The sequence below is a fragment of the Vitis vinifera genome, chromosome 8 (assembly GCF_030704535.1).
Source record: "Vitis vinifera cultivar Pinot Noir 40024 chromosome 8, ASM3070453v1".
Taxonomy (NCBI): domain Eukaryota; kingdom Viridiplantae; phylum Streptophyta; class Magnoliopsida; order Vitales; family Vitaceae; genus Vitis; species Vitis vinifera.
In genome coordinates, this window is record NC_081812.1 from 5,113,145 (window position 1) to 5,130,121 (window position 16,977).

The 16,977-nt window shown below is 34.3% G+C and overlaps 1 protein-coding gene across 1 annotated transcript; it reads right to left on the reverse strand.

Moving 5' to 3' along the window:
• Positions 1–15,340: 15,340 nt before the first annotated feature.
• Positions 15,341–16,372, reverse strand: LOC100246161 (RING-H2 finger protein ATL70). The gene has a single exon (XM_010654946.3). It carries the CDS (start codon positions 16,053–16,055, stop codon positions 15,546–15,548), a length of 510 nt encoding a protein of 169 aa, XP_010653248.1. The 5' UTR covers positions 16,056–16,372; the 3' UTR covers positions 15,341–15,545.
• Between the last annotated feature and the right edge of the window lie 605 nt (positions 16,373–16,977).

Consider the following 16,977-nt stretch of genomic DNA (forward strand, 5'->3'; position numbering starts at 1 on the left):
GATTCAATTATTTCTAGGGTTTTTCTTCTTTAGATTATTCAAGACTCATGTTTGACTCAATAAACCTTATTACTATATATTAATTTGTATTGAAAATTTTGATGTGTTTTATGTTCTTAAAATTTTGTCTGTAGCATTGTTTTGCGTTGGTGTGTTTGTCACTTCCAATTACTAGTAAATTTTGTTTTTGGAGTATTTTAAGTGTAGGTCTAAGTTTGGTTTTTCCCAAATGTGGATATGCTTAGGGTTTTTAGTGTACATATTTCTAGTGTACATATTTCTTACTCATTAAGTTGGTTGTGTTTATCATCGGTTATTTCTCTCTTCCAATTGATGGTTGCATTTCAAGTAGGTGTGTAAATATACGAAATTAAAGGGTCTTAGTTGAAAGTACCTTAATTAGAAGTTTCCAAGACAATCTGCTTATTTTGCAAGAAAGTTTAACCCATGGAATAGACAATTTTTTTTTAAAAAAAAGTTTTATTTTATTTAGTTTTTAGTTTTTAAAACTACTTCTGAAGAAGTAATTAGAGATTGATGCTAGGTTTTATCAAGCTCTATGGTAACATGTCCATGGATACACATAGAGGTTTTATTTTTGCTACCTAGAAGCAGTTTCCATTGGCAAAATTGAATCAAAGGTTTATTTGTTTTAATAGGGAAAAGTTTGGAAAAATTGTCATGTTTGTTTCAATTGGCCTTGCAATAAAAATCTCTTTTTGCTAAAATTTATCAATTTTATGTCGCGATTTTTTTTCCCCAAAAATCTTTCTCCTTAAAGGAAGGAAGTTTTAAAGGGAACTTTTCCTTCTTGTGATAGTTTCAAAACACAATGATTTTTAATTGTTCTTCTATACAAGACTCGTTAGTGCACAAAATGCATGATCTTTGCATATTTGTGAGATGTGTAAGAGAACTTGAGGTGTACCTTGGGCGGATTGAATCCAAATAAACCCAATTCTATTTTGGATGGGCTTAGGCTAAATTAAAAGATATGTTGATCTTACCTAAGAAACTTTCCAAGTTTGAGGCATGGAGATCAATGAGAAGGTTTATACCCAGTAATAAGTTCATGACTTGCCCAACTTAGGCATGATACTATGATACCTAAGCAAAGCATATGTAGTCCTAAGAGCTTTATATTTGCTAAGCTAGGGTTTGCATTGAATGCTCAATGTTTAGTGCATAGTTATTAGAATTTTTAAATTACTCCATTCTAAGACCTGAATCATTAAGGTACATGCAAAACTGGGTACATGCAAAACTATCCTAGGGATTTAAATCCACACAATAGAAGCAAAAATCATATTAAAACTATAGATTTAGGTGTATAAAAAACATACCTATGATTTGCATATTCCCAAATCAATTCCAATAAGTGAAGAAGTCGATGTGGATCCTAAAAACCAAGAATTCTTCCTCTCAATGACTCTTTTTCCTAGATCTAGGCATTTAAGGACAGTGAAATCTATTGGGAACCTTAGATTACTCCATTCTTAGGCCTATATTATGTAAAGTGCATGCAATCTAATCTTAGGCTTTCTAGATCTAACATAGCGGAAAACAATGGCAATGAAAACCAATAACAAACATAGATTTAGAGATAGTGAATCCATATTTGCAATCTAGATGTTCCTAGATCGAATCTAATCAGAAAAAAATGTTGAATCCGCATTAGTCATTATAGATGTCCTCTACACAACAATCTTCCATATGATCTCTCCCTTAATGGGACTTGACACAAAATAAGGGCACACTTCTCTTTCTCTCTTGAGGGTGACTAGGGTTTGCATTTGTAGGCTAAGGGGGTATTTATAGGCTTCCCTATTAAGTAACTAGAGCCCAAATTGGACTTAGGTCACCTAATCCAACACTCTTAGGTCATAATTAATTAATTAGCCTTATTAGACTCCAATTAATTAATTAAACTAATTTAAAAAGTCAATTAATAAGATCTAGTGCACCCTACATTTTACCAAAACACCCTTATGCATACTTATGAATTATAAACCTAAATCTCTCAAGCAAACATACCACCATGAATTAGGAGATCGAGTGGAAACCATTGAAACCTATGGAAAAATATTGGCTCCTTCAAAATCTACTTCTAAATTTGACTCTACATTTCATTAAAGAGAGCCAACTGCACTCTAGTATACTACAAAATTATAATGAAATAAAGCTTAAGTTCATAACCTACTATCCATTGCATGTAGACTCCTCATGAATTAGTGTATGTGATCTAAAAAGGTAAATATTATCATCCTCTCAAGATCACCTCTTCAATCCCCGAGATACAAACCCTTTTATTTTGTGATCATCTAACATACTTGAGCTACCCAAATGCATACATTAAAATCCACTTAAAGAATTACTACGACCATAGATTTCATGATCACATGTCCTTAGGATTGGTGGGAACTCGGATTTCTCCATTCTTTATCCTTAGATCTCGTAGAATGCATGCATTTATCCCTAGTCATCTCTAAATCTATCGTAGTCTAATAACATGACAATAAAAATCATTCTCAACTATAGATCTAGATATAGTACTCATACATGGATCTGGATGTTCCCAGATCAATTTTTTACAATGAATGACATGTTTGAAGGTTTTGTATAACTAAAATCCTCCACCCGATGACTCGGAACACGATCTTGACACTCCAAACTATGGGTTTTAGAAGAGAGGAAGCTTTGACTCTCTCTTTTTAAAGGTGGAAGATGGCTAACTAATGCCATTAGGAAACCTCAACCCCCTAAAGGGGTATTTAAGGGGTTCCCTTACTAGGCTTCAATAACTTAAGCCTATATGGGTTTGAGTCAGTTAATCTAACTCAAAATGTGTTCTAATTAATTAATTAATCACACAAGGTCATATAATTAAGCAATTAGCCTTATCCAAAGACATTATTTGTCATTTCTTATGCAACCTTGCATAATTACCAAAATACCCTTATACACGAGTGAACCAAGAGTCAATCTAACCTTCATAAATTGTACCAACATGATATATGAGCTTAAAGTAAGGACCATTATAACCCATAAGAGTATTGTCTCCCTCATAATCTAATTTTGAAGTTTATTCAACATCCTACCACAAAGAATCAATTGTATTCCATACCCTATATAAATAACAATGAGACAAAGTTTGGGTCCGTAACTTACTATCAACTACATGCAGACCCCCATGAATTGGTGTTCGTAATCTAACAAGGTAGTATTATTACCTATCAAGATTACCGCTCAAATCTTTGAGTTACTGATTTTACTTATTATGTGATCAACTAACATACTTTAGTTATAAGGAACATATATCAAATTCCGTTAAAGGAATTAATGCAACCATTGATTTTATGATCACATTGTTAGGATAGAGCCCTTAAAAGCATGACATGATGTAAGAAATTTGGAATTCATTATTTATTTAATGATGTTCCAGTTTCACTTTTATTTATCCTCACTCCATGTATTATACTTATAGGCATTCATATCTGCATCTTTTGCATTGTATGTAACTTATGTGCATTAGGAGTTGCACAAAAGATTTAAGTCATGAGTTCCTTGCAAATAAATGACTTGTTCACAACGAGTTCATGGGTCTTGGCAACCCATTAAAGGTTGTAGTGCACCACCTATTAATAGGAAGGACGACTGGTCTTGGCTATCAGAATTAGTTTCCCATGGTAAGTGCACTAGTGTGTATGGTTACACATTGGATTGGACCTACGGTGAGTTATGACTTAAGGCTATCAAGTAGTCATGATCTCACCAAGCTGCTTCACTATATTGTCTTTCAACCTTGAGAGAATATTGAGCTTGTGCTAAAGTTAACAATGACTTTGACCTATGGGTGAGATCATAAGCTAATCATATATTTCTTATGAATTAGGTCATTGTTGATGGAAACCGGTAGTAATAGGTATTCTTAATAGAAACACTATGATATCTCTTGGGATTGAGACAATGTGTCCCATTGGGTGATCCTAAGAAAGTGTATTCATGGAAACTATGCCCATAGTAGTTCCTTAAGTGGAACTTCACATAGGTCTTTTGAGAGCTAAGATATGTCAATTGAACACACAATAGAAGGATTTGTAACTCAAGGATGGTAGAGGTAGTCTTGAAAGGGTGATAACTTTCACCTTGTTAGACTACAGACATCAGCTCATGGGGAGATTGAACACAATGGATAGCAAGTCATGGATCCAAACACTTGGTGTCTCATTGTTATTGCATAGGATACTGGAGTTCAGTTGATTTTTTATAATGGGATGTTGAATCAACTTTAGAATTAGATTATGAGAGAGCCAGTATTCCTATGGGTCTCAATGGTCCCCGCTCTAAGCTCATATACCTTGTTGACACGGATTATGAGAGTTGGATTGGCTCTAGGTTCACTTTTGTGCACAAGGGCATTTTGGTAATTACATAAGGTCGCATAAGGGTAAGTGAACAAGGTCTATGGATTGGGCTAATTGATTAATTAGTAGGCTCTATTAGATTAATTAATCAATTAAAATCCATTTTGGGTTAGATTAAGTGACCCAAGCCCATGTGGGCTCAAGTCACTTAAGCTCACTTAGGAACCTATAAATACCTCATAGGGGTTAGGGTTTCAATAACTTTTGTCTTCCATCATCCAGAGAGAAAGAGAGTTGTAGTCTCCACCCTCCTTTCTTTCCTACCAAAAGTGTACCAAGAACAAAGTTGAGTCATCGGGCAGAAGATTGTGAGTTTACGAGACTTCCAACAACTTCAAGGTCGTCTTCGACACTTGGATTTTGAGGTTTGGGAATGTCCATACCTAAAGGTTAGTACTTTAACCCTAAAAGATCAATTTTTTTAAAAAAATAAAAATTGGTATTGTTTCCGTTGCTTAGATTTAAGGTGCCAACAATTGGTATCGAAGCAAAATTTTATAAGCATGCTTAGATCTTTATTTAGGGTGTGCTACATTTTTTTTGCAGCTTTGATATCATCCCATGGCCAAAGAACACATGTATGTTCCTTTTTATTATTGCTTGTGATGATTGAATGGGATAATTTGTTCTTGTTCTTTGTTTCTTCATAGATTTGGTTGTAACCTCCATTAAAGGAGCATAGGTTTTCCATTTCTCTTGTAAAATTTTAATATTTTTCATAGATTGGGTTGTAAGCTCCATTATAAGAGCATAGGATTTTATTTTATGATGTAAAGTCTTGTGTTTTATCATCTATGGAGGACTACAAGAGATGAATTCGTGAATGATGTCAATAAAGATTGAATCTTTATTGGAGCATAATCTATGAAGATTCAAGGATTTTAATGGCTATGGAAGAAAGGTTGAATTCTTCCTTTGATTCATTAAAAAAAGAGGAAGAAATGAGAAAACTTTTTTTTTAGATCCATGGCTGCATAACAACGTTCACTTTGAATCAAAATTGGGATGGCCTCATGTGATTTTCTTGCAGTAAGCTACATATGATTTTGAAGCTTAGGAAGTCAAAAATCGAACACTGCAAACAGTTTGTGATTTGGAGTTGAAACGAGAGAGTTATAGTCGATTGAATCAAGGTTGTGCAAAGAGCATGCTGACTTCAACTCAAAATTGGGGCTACCTATTGTAAGCCTTTTAGGGAAAACCACATATGGTTTTGAAGCTTAGGAAGCTAGGAATCCATTGCTTCAAACGGGTTACAATGCTGAGTTGAAACGAGGGACATATGGTTGATCGAAGCAAGGCTGCGTAAAAGGCATGCAATTACTAGATGGAGTACTGGCCAATTTGTTTTTGATCTTTTGGGCTCATTTTTTAGGGCCCATTGGGTTTTCCTTTTTTCACTAACCCTATCTTAAGTTGTAGGTACATTTGGTATTTTTGGATCCTTAGACTCCAAATATTTGGGTTACCAAATAAGCAATAGGATCCCTAAAGCTATGGGATTCGGTTTTATTTTTTCCTTTTATGTTAAGGAAATAAAATATTTTTCAAAATAGTAATTTTGGATTTTCTTAAAATAATAAATTTTCATGAGACTTTTTTCCATTATTATTTATTTAATGAATTGGTTGTTGTCATTTAGGATTTCAAATTCCTTTTGGGACTCTCATTTATTTAGGTTAAGTGGTTCTTTAGGCTCTCTCTCTCTCTCTCTCTCTCTCTCTCTCTCTCCCCCCCCCCCCCCCCCTCCCCTCCCCTCCCCCATAAAGAAGGAGAATGACACCTAAATTGGTCCTTTAAGCTCTCCCTATCTGAGAAAAAGAGGAAACTGTTTAATTTGAAAAGAAAAGTTCAAGGATAAGGAATATGAAAGATATCCTTATTTGGCACAAGAGCCCTAATTCAAGTAATAAATAAAAGTTTTGGAAATTTTCATGATGGATAATTTATTTTAAGATGGTTACCAAAATTATCTTAAAGACTCTATTCCAAAATATTAAATGGGAGTGGGACATAAGCAAACCCATAGCCTCCAAGATCAAGCCCATCTTGATTTTGGGCTCATCACTTTCCTAAAGATGGGGTGGCCCAAGGAATCAAGGGATATGGACTATCCTTTATGGACAAAACTATATATGTTTGTAGTAAGAGTGGCCAATCCTAAAGATGGAACTCTTTACTTGGTAACATTGATGTCAAGGATCTTAGTTACATACTTAACTTAGACATGAAGTCGTAGAATCACCTAAGGTGGTCTCACTTGCATGGGCTAAGGGTTAGCATAAAGGTATGTTTATGAATGCCTTAGGATAACCTTTGGAGGTATAAGGCAGGTTGATTAATTAGAGAGGGTCTCTACCTAGTAATAAGAGTCATGACCTACCTAAAGTAGGCTTGATTCTTAAGATACTAAGATATCTTACATGGATATATGTGTAGTTTGAGAGCACCACATTTTTGCTAAATTAATTACCAACTTGCCTTGAATGCTCAATTTCTTTTCATTAATACACATAAATATTTTGTTTATTACAAAAATCATGTCTTATAATCCGATCAGCCTTATTCTCATTGATAATAAGTTAATTGGACCTAATTATATACTAAAAATAATCTAGATATAGTATTAATTGCATAGAAGTTTATTTTGGTAAAGTTTGTTATTTCCTTTTAACAAACCTATCATAAAGTAAGAGAAACATATCAAATATGGCAAAAGATGGATCAAAAGACTAAGTCTCTCATACTTGGGTCTTTAGATAACGTGTTGCAAAAGCAACACATGTTTATTGCCATAGTCTATGATATTCTCTTTAAAGTTACAAGGATTATTTGGTGATAAGGGCAAGTCAATTAGACAAGTTTCCCTTAAGACTATTATAAACACCAAGATTCAAGTTATCTTAGAGATCTTACCAGATCCCTTTGGGATGGGTAAGAAGATCCTCAAAGAGTGGAAGGGTGTTCATATAGAAGTCAAGGTTCTTTAGGCTCTTCTATTAAGAAAAAGAACAACACCAAATAAGGAAAGTTTAAGAAAAGGAATGAGAGAACAAACTCATGGGCAGTAATTCCTTTTTGACCATTTAGGACACTAGAAAAGGAATTCTTGAAGTGCCTAAGGATAGATAAGTACACAACATGTCCTTATTGTTGAATACATAGTGGTGGATTTCACCAATTGTGGTGGATAGATTCCAAGCCCACTATTTGTAGTTCTTTATAGAGTTTTCAACAAGTGAGAAGGTCGCATAATAGGATTGTACTTACCTTAGCTTCAATTGCAAGATTAATTATGTAAGTTAGTAGGAGGTATTACCTTTTTTATGCGAGGCTCCATCATTATTTTGCCAAGTAATGGGAGTAGTCAGATCTCATTAAAAGAAAGAACCTAACATTAATCAAACATTTAGCTTCTAATGCCTAGGTCATATTAATCTAAATAAGATCCAAAGACTGATCAAGTCTGAACACTTTTATTTCAGATGATCTTTCAGTCTATGAATCTTGTATAAATGGTTAGATGACCAAAAAGTTTCTTTATTTTTTAAGGACACGAAACTAAGGAATGTTTGGAGTTAGTGCATACTGATGTGTATGAACCTTTTTCTATTTATGCATGGAAACTATGGGTATTCGATCATTTTACTGATAAATACTCTAGGTTTGGATATGTAGATAGGAAATCTGATGCCTTTGATAAATTCATTGAATTTAAGGCAGAATCGGAGAGCCAGTTTGGTAAACACCTTAAGGCACTTCGATTCGATTGAGGTGGAGAGTATATGTCTAATGAATTTGATTCTTTCCTTAAGGAGCATGGAATTATATCCCAATTGACTACTCCTGGTACTCTACAACAAAATGGAGTGGTAGAAAGAAGAAATCGAACTCTATTAAAAATGGTGAGATCTATGATGAGTTTTTCAACACTTCCCACATCCTTTTAAGGATATGCATTAGAAACTACAAGATATCTTCTTAATCTAGTTCCATCTAAATCAGTACATTTGACTCCTATGGAGATGTGGATGGGTCGTGAACCTGGTTTACACCATGTTTGCATATGAGAGTGTCCAACACACGTGCTGAAACCAAAGGTAGATAAGTTGGAACCAAGGTCAAAAGTTTGTTAGTTTGTTGGGTATCTAAAAGGAACTAGGGGTTATTACTTTTATAGTCAGGTCGACCAGAAGGTATTTATGAGTACAAATGCTAGATTTTTGGAATATGACTGTCTGATGAGTAATAATGTTAGGAGTAAGGTCGATTTGAGAGATCTAGATAAAACTCCTACAACAACACAGAATACTATGGATCCAATACCAACCATTCCTATTTCTAGTACACTAGTACCTCGTCGTAGTGGAAGAGTCTTTTGAGGCCATCCTAATGGAACATGAAATCGATCCTACATATTATGATGAGGCAATAAGTGATATGGATACACATCTTTCACAAAAGGCTATGGAAGCAGAGTTAGAATCTATGCATTTTAACCAAGTCTGGGAGCTTGTAGAAGCACCTGAAGAGATAAAACCCAAAAGGTGTAAGTGGGTCTACAAAAGAAAGATAAGAGTAGATGGAAAGGTTGAGACTTTTAAGCCTAGGCTTGTAACGAAGGGTTATAATCAGAAACATGGTTTCGACTATGAGGAGACCTTCTCGCCAGTAGCCATGCTCAAGTTCATCAAAATACTCTTATCCATTGCGACACATCTTGATTATGAGATATGGTTAATGGATGTCAAGACTGCATTCGCAAATGGAAATCTTGATGAGAGCATCTTTATGATGCAACCAGATGATTTCGTAGCAAAGTGGTCAAGAGCATATGGTATGCAAATTGCATAAATCCATTTATAGATTAAAGCAAGCATCCCACTTATGGAATAAACAGTTCGATCAGGCAGTCAAGATCTTTGACTTTGATCAAAATGAGGATGAGCCTTGTGAGTACAAGAAATTGTATGGAAACATGGTGGTATCTTGTAAGTAGATGACAATTTACTCATTGGTAATGATGTAGGGTTATTGTCATCAGTCAAGATAAGGTTTTCTACTCAATTCCAGATGAAAGATCTAGGAGAAGCGCAATATAATCTTGGGATTAAGGTCTTTAAGGACCGCAAGAATAGGAAACTAGCGTTATCTTAAGCTACCTACATAGATAAGATTTTGGTCAAGTATGTGATGTAGGATTCCAAGAAAGGTGTGTTACCTTTTAGGCATGGAATTCCCCTTTCTCAAGATCAATGTCTTAAAACACTTGAGGAGAAAGAGCACATGCAGTCAGTACCCTATGCCTCTGCATTGGTTAGTCTTATGTATGTGATGTTATATACTAGGCCATATATTTGCTTTGAAGTGGGTATGGTGAGTAGATATCAGTTTAATCCAAGTCCAAAACATCGGATGGTTGTCAAGCATATACTCAAGTATCTTAGGAGAATGAAGGATTATGTGTTTGTGCTCTAATGTGTTGAGATAATTTAGAGGGTGACATGATGGTTGACTAGATACCTTCTGTGGAGAACCCGGTGGATCCTTTTACCAAGACATTGATAGGGAGAGTCTTTGTTGGTCATAAGGATAACATAGGTGTCAGATGAGTATCTGGCATGCTTTATAGGCATGATGCTTTGAGGGCTAGTGGGAGAATGTTAGGATAGAACCCTTAAAAGCATGATATGATGTAAGAAATTTGGAATTCATTATTTATTTAATGATGTTCTAGTTTCACTTTTATCTATCCTCATTCCATGTATTTTACTTATGAGAATTCTTGCTTACATCTTTCACATTGTACGTGACTTAGGTGCATTAGGAGTTGCACAAAAAATCTAAGTCATGGGTTTCTTGAAAATAAATGACTTGTTCACAATTGGTTCATGGGTCTTGGCAACCCATTAAAACTTATAGTGCACCACCTCCTAATCGGAGGTATGGTTGGTATTGGCTATCGAGATGGGTTTCTCATGGTAAGTACACTAGTGTGTATGGTTACACATTAGACAGGACCTACGATGAGTCATGACTTAAAGCTATCAAGTAGTCATGACCTTACCAAGTTGCTTCATTGTGTTTGTCTCTCAACCTTGAGAGAATATTGAGCTTGCTCTAAAGTTAGCAATTATTTTGACCTACGGGTGAGATTGCAAGTTGATCATATATTCCTTATGAATTGGGTCATTATTGATGGAAACTGGTAGCAATAGGTATTCTCAATAGAGACACCATGATATCTCTTGGTATTGAGATAATGTGTCCCCTTGGGTGATCCTAAGGAGGTGTGTTCATGGAAACTATGGTCATAATAGTTCCTTAAGTGGAACTTGACATAAGTTTTTTAAGAGCTAATATAGGTCAAGGATGGTAAAGGTAATCTTGAAATGTTGATAGCTTTCACCTTGTTAGACTATGAATACCAATTCATAAAGAGATTGAACACAATGGATAACAAGTCACAAACCCAAACACTTGGTTTCTCGTTGTTATTTACATAATATACTGGAGTTCAGTTGATTCTTTATAGTAGGATGTTGAATCAACTTTAGAATTGGATTATGAGGAAACCAGTATTCCTATGGGTCCCAATGGTCCCCGCTTTAATGGTTCCTTAATCTCTTTTCTTAGTTTCTTCCTCTTGGTGGGATCTATAAAAGGGTGCTGCAAGATACGAGATTTTTTTAATCTCATGTCTTCACTTAAAAATGGTAGGAGATAGATGGTGAGGTATGACATATACTAAAAACTCACCCGACATAGTTGGGGTACCAAACAACTTAGTAATATCAATAACTGGATCATCATTAAAGTAATCATCTTTCAACTCTTTAGTCATGAGTTTTTTCTACAAGCTGAAGGTTTCTAGAAGCTTACATGCTAATGTTCACATCCATGGGAATGTCATTCCTCTCCACTTCATCATCTATAACATCCTTTAAAATTCTAGTATGGAAATCAAAGCCCATATTGTTGTCTTTTTCCTTTGTACTAGATTTTGTGAATCTAGTGTCATGCATTATATGTTCCTCATTCGAACTCTTAACCTGAAATTGCATACACCACCCAATAATAATAAATATAAGAAAACACAAATGTCAAAATATTGAAGTATTAGAAAATATAAACATAATGAACATGTCACTGACTTATAATAATAAAATTTTCAATTCATCCATATTCAAGTTGAGTCCTTCAATTTCTTTCTTTAGATGACTGAAATTTAACTCTGAGCTTTGTCTGAATTTCACAAACTGCATCCATAATTTCTACACATATTGCACATAAATGAAAAAAAACAATTTAACACTTACAACATTTAAATATATATATACATATTATGACAAGTTTGTTCACTTTGAAATAACACACTTGTTAAATTTAGGTCTTTTCACAATCCCTACAAACTTAACTTCCTATAAGTTTATTTATAATGAACTTAATACTAGTTAAGGTCAGGTTCCACATGTTAATTATGGAGTGAACATCTTGTATTAAATAAAGTGCAAAAAAAAAACATGCATGCATTATTTATGATGGCTAAGTTTAGGTTAAGTTACCTTTATTGATGGGGCAATTGCATCATTTGTTGTTTCTTCTGCCATTGCAACAGTAGTATTGTTAGATGAGCTTTTTTCATGCCTTAAGTCATCCTTCTTGGCATCTTATGAGGCATTTGATTGATTCTACTAAACCTCCTTGTTTATCTACATGCTTGTAATAGTCTTGTTGTTGCTCCTCTAAAGTGGCTATTAGGAGCGAATGAAAATTTAACTACAAAATCCAAATCAAATATAATTATTAATAAACAATAACATAATAATATTTATAATTGCATTCTTAAAATTTAAAGGTAAAGAATTAGTTACATTAGGCTCTAGAAAGACATTTTCAATCTCAGTAGACCTTGGAGCACTAGTTGCACTCCAATTTAAGATTCGATGATAGCTCTCAGATACACGAGTGACATATTTCAATCCAATAAGTGGAATAGCCTCGTATGCCTAAACTTGGAAGGCATATGGAAATCCAACAAGACTATATGCTTCAACTGTAGCTTCTTCCTTTGCTTTCTTCTTATCTTGGTATTTGGATACTCAATACTCCAAAGCTCTTTGCAAACCAAATAGTGTCCTCTCATAACAAATTCCCCCCATGGATACTTGTTAAAAGCCTCCAAATTATCAACCAAAGCAACCCATTCCATATCTATTAAAATTTTCCATTCTTTCCCAAATAAAACATGCTCTAAAAAATACAAAAGTGCCAACTTTATCACCTCTTCATCTTCAAATTCTTTTTTTTTTTTCTTTTTTTTTTTTAACTCTCCTAAAGAAAGAAAAACTTTCTCCAACTCATCATTACACACCTTGTTTTCTCTTTTAAAGTATGTGTCCCTTATTTGCAATGATTTTTTGTCACATTTTGAAATAGGACCAAAACTCAAGACTATAATCAATGCAAAATCTTGTTTACTAAATCTTAAGCCCTTTGACTCTAATAAAATCCATATTTCATTGTCTTTTTTGGTTTTACATTGACGTAACAACAATTGATGAATAATTTGGGCTGAACATCTAAGTTCGGGAAGGAGTAAGAATGACCAAAACATGATTTTCTAAACATCTTCAATTATGGTTCAGTCAATTTCTTCTTAATATTTTCAATGGTTACCAAGTGAGACAAACATGCATTTTTTCCAGGAAAGTACTCCTCTTTAGGTATTTTAGATATAAAAGACAGGAGATGAGGAGGAATGTCAATCTACAAGATAACAACAAATTGTAAAAATATCAATATAAATTGAGTAAAATTATATTACCAAACTTATCCAACTATATTAAATCCATCATTTCGTATTACTTCTTAACATAGACTTTATTTTCATATTATTTAAGGATGTCATGTCAAATGCTAATATTCTAAAGATATTATTTTACTAATGCAATTGAAACTATTATATTTTACTAAGTTGCAGCTAAAAAAAATGCAGACATTATTCTATTGTTTATTGAAATTTGAAACAAAACCAAACCATTTTGAAATTGGAACCTGTTGACAATGAATTTGATAACAATTAAGTTCAGTTTTTTTTCTTAACATATATATTTAAATCAAAATTCTAAATATTTGGATAAAATAATTTCATAAAAATTATATTCAAATATGTTATAAATTCATAACAAATAACTTCATTACACAAAATTTCAAAACCTTTTGATGGTGAACTTGATAGTAGTTAAGTTTAGTTTTTTCTAATCATTCAAATATTGCTTTAAACCTTAGACTATAACCTCATTGAGAAAATTTTCAACTTCAATTCTATAAAAGTTTTATTCAATTCGATTATCAATTCATGAAAAATAAATTCATAAAAAAGGATAATCGATTAAAAGGGATAAAATTAAAAACCAAAATTTCAAGTAGAAAATTAATGCTTACTGAATTAGCTGATTTTTTCTCATTTTTCTAATGACGATGATGAGGTTTCAAAACCTTGCTTTTTCACTTCCCTTTTTCCCCAAAATTTTATACTTCTTCCGTTTCATATTATTCATCAAAATTTTCTTCTTCCGCTATTTTCATAAATTGAATCAACACACAATATCAAAAAGATGAAAAATAGGGTTTGATTTAAATAAATAAATAAAAAAGAACCAAAATAAGACATTTAGGGTTTCTTCTCATTTCATGAATGAAGGTTCATATGTAAAGTTCGAAAAATTGAAATCAAAGAAAGAAACAGTGAAACTTACTTTTTGTTTTTTTCTTGTGTTGTGTTGTCTTTTTGTTCTCTTGCAATAAACGGAAAAGTTTTTCGTGATTTCTTTCTTGTAGGTTTACCAAATGGAACAAATAGATTTGCAGGGTAAAGAAGGGACACAACACAGGGGGAAATTGGAGTTGGAGGGAAAATGGGCTGAAGAGATAGCTGCGGGATATTTTTGTTCGAGTTGGGTCATTTTTTAGACTTAAATAAGTGAGGGGTTAGTTTTGCAATATTGAGGGAATTTTATCCCTTTTAATCTGTTATCCCAAAAACTATTAGGTGACCCATCTCCCGTATCTTCCTAAAACCCATTTTTTTCAAGGCATATCATACACGTTTTAGAATATGTACTTTATTAGTTGGTTAAGAAAATTGTTATAATAAAAGTTTTATACATATTGAGTTATGGTGTAAAGTTTACTATTCTCATTTATTTTGATGATATTTTATTGAAGCAGCCATGTTGATGTATCTTCTAAAAGTTTTTAATTTTTTCTACGTGTCCAATTTGGTGAGTCAATTCCGTGGTCACGGAATGAGTAGTTGAACTGCCAATAAAGTAGAAGAGAGTTTTCAAATTGTTCAAGTGGTTACACATGTTATGTTGAATCGTGGATGGACATCACATCGTGATATCCCAGACTGAGCACATTGGAACACCCAATGAAGAACACAAGCCCCATGAGTTCATAGGCTAATAGACCAATGACCCCACGAAATAACTCATCAATCTTAAAGTGGCTCTTTTTCACTCACAAAAAATTGCATATAAAGCCTAGAGGAAACAATGAAGCAAGCCCTTCCAATTAATAACATCCGTTTATAACTTTTCGAAATTACTTGTGAGGAAAATACAAAATAATGGGGAAAAAGCATAATTAAAAATCATTGCTTTTCGAAACTATCACAAGGAGGAAAAGTTTCGTCTAAAACTCCCTTCCTTTAAGGAGAAAGATTTCCAACAATTCAGAGAATTATTTCCATGAATCTATCATGCCCTATTATTTGAGGCTTCTATAGCTGAAACCCTGTACCTTTGTCTTTTGTATTTTCGGTAAATATAGAAACATGTCTCATTCCCCCGGTTCTGATTCATCCTGTTCTAAATCAATCCAATCTTGTATCAAACCAATGCCCCTGCTTCAAGAATTTGTGGGTTTTTCAATTTCCTGCAATTTGATGACTGCATGACACCAGATTTTGATCCGAAAGTACATGTATTCAAAGAACCCAAGAAATTTCTCTATAGAATAACATGATGAGAAATATTCTACGTTGCACAGATGATCAGCAAAAGGAAAAAGAAAAACGCCCCATGTTCGATAATTACTCTGTTTCTTCATGAATCAATCTCTCCTGGTTGCCAGGGGCACCACCTCAGCCAGTGGAGTAGACAGGGGAGTTGGCATGGGAGATGTTCTGCAAACGGGGCAGGTTGGGTGCAGCCTCAGCCATGGATCGACACACTTGAGGTGGAAGAGGTGTCCACAGTCAGGCAACAGCCTGAGCATGTCACTGCCTTTGTAATCCGCCAAGCAAATGGAGCAGCAGGCCGCTGTTGAGTCCTTGTGCTGCAGCTTAGCTTCAGAGTACACCATCTTGGGGTAGCTCAAGATGGTGGCTTCATCAAGCCCCACATCCACCACAAACTCTTCCACCACAGGCTGTTGTTCACGTAGACCACCACCACCACCATAGGCGGCAGCAGGCACCTGCTGGGGGCGGGTGCAGAAGTATGAGGCCAAGGTGATGGTGGTGATGAGTAAGAGTATCCCCACAGATACTCCGATCCCATATCCCAAGCCACCAATGTTGTTGGACCCCAGAAAGCCACCGGAGTCCGCTGTCCCATTCATGGCCCCGGAAAATCTGAGCAGAGGGTGATTGAAGGGGTTTGAAGATCAGCCATAGCTATGGGGAAGAGGCAGTTGTTATTTGGGGGCCGGTGATAGAGATTTCAAAGTCAACGGTAACATGAGATAGAAGCAGACTTGGGGTGAGGTTTAAATCAACGAAAGATAGGGTTTTGAGGTAGTCCTCCATGTGAAGGCACAACATATATTATAGAATTTGTTTCAAGCTTAGAATATGGCGTTAGTATGTGGAAGTTTTTGAATGGTCAACGGTTCTCCATCCTTGTGGTTTAAGCCTATAGTTTGATACCAGTAACTCGTTTCTCTAAACTAATCTCTTGTGACTATCTTATTATTATATAGAATGAACCACAACCCCCCTTACAGTGCATCCCACGTTGAATGCACCACATTATAAGTTAGTGCTCTGGTACATGATATTTTTTATAACATAAGGTGTAGCTGCATATATATATATATATATATATATATATATATATAGAGAGAGAGAGAGAGAGAGAGAGAGAGAGAGAGATGGATGTGAGATGTGTGGTTATGTCCTGGACCATGGAAATAGAGTGGTTGGCGCTGGTAGGTTTCACATGGGATCTATCATGATCCATGGAAACTTTACTCATTGTGTAGTTGACACAATGCGCTTTTTATTTTTATTTTATTTAAGGTTAGTTATAAAGAGGTCTTGGCATAAAAGAAGCAGGCCACGTGTATACATATTAAGGTTTTTCTTTTTAAATTAAAGATATTTATTTAAATAGTTTTTATTTAAAACCAATTTGAGGAGTAATATTGGGAAAAAAAAAAAGATGAAAGAGAGAGAAGAGAAAAAATAATTTTAAAATTTAAAATTTAAAATTTATTTTTATATGTTTTTTTAAATTTATTTAATTTATTTTTGAGATAACCG

Coding starts and splice junctions, on each gene's coding strand:
- LOC100246161 (XM_010654946.3), bottom strand. CDS start 16,055: ATGAATGGGACAGCGGACTCCGGTGGCTTTCTGGGGTCCAACAACATT.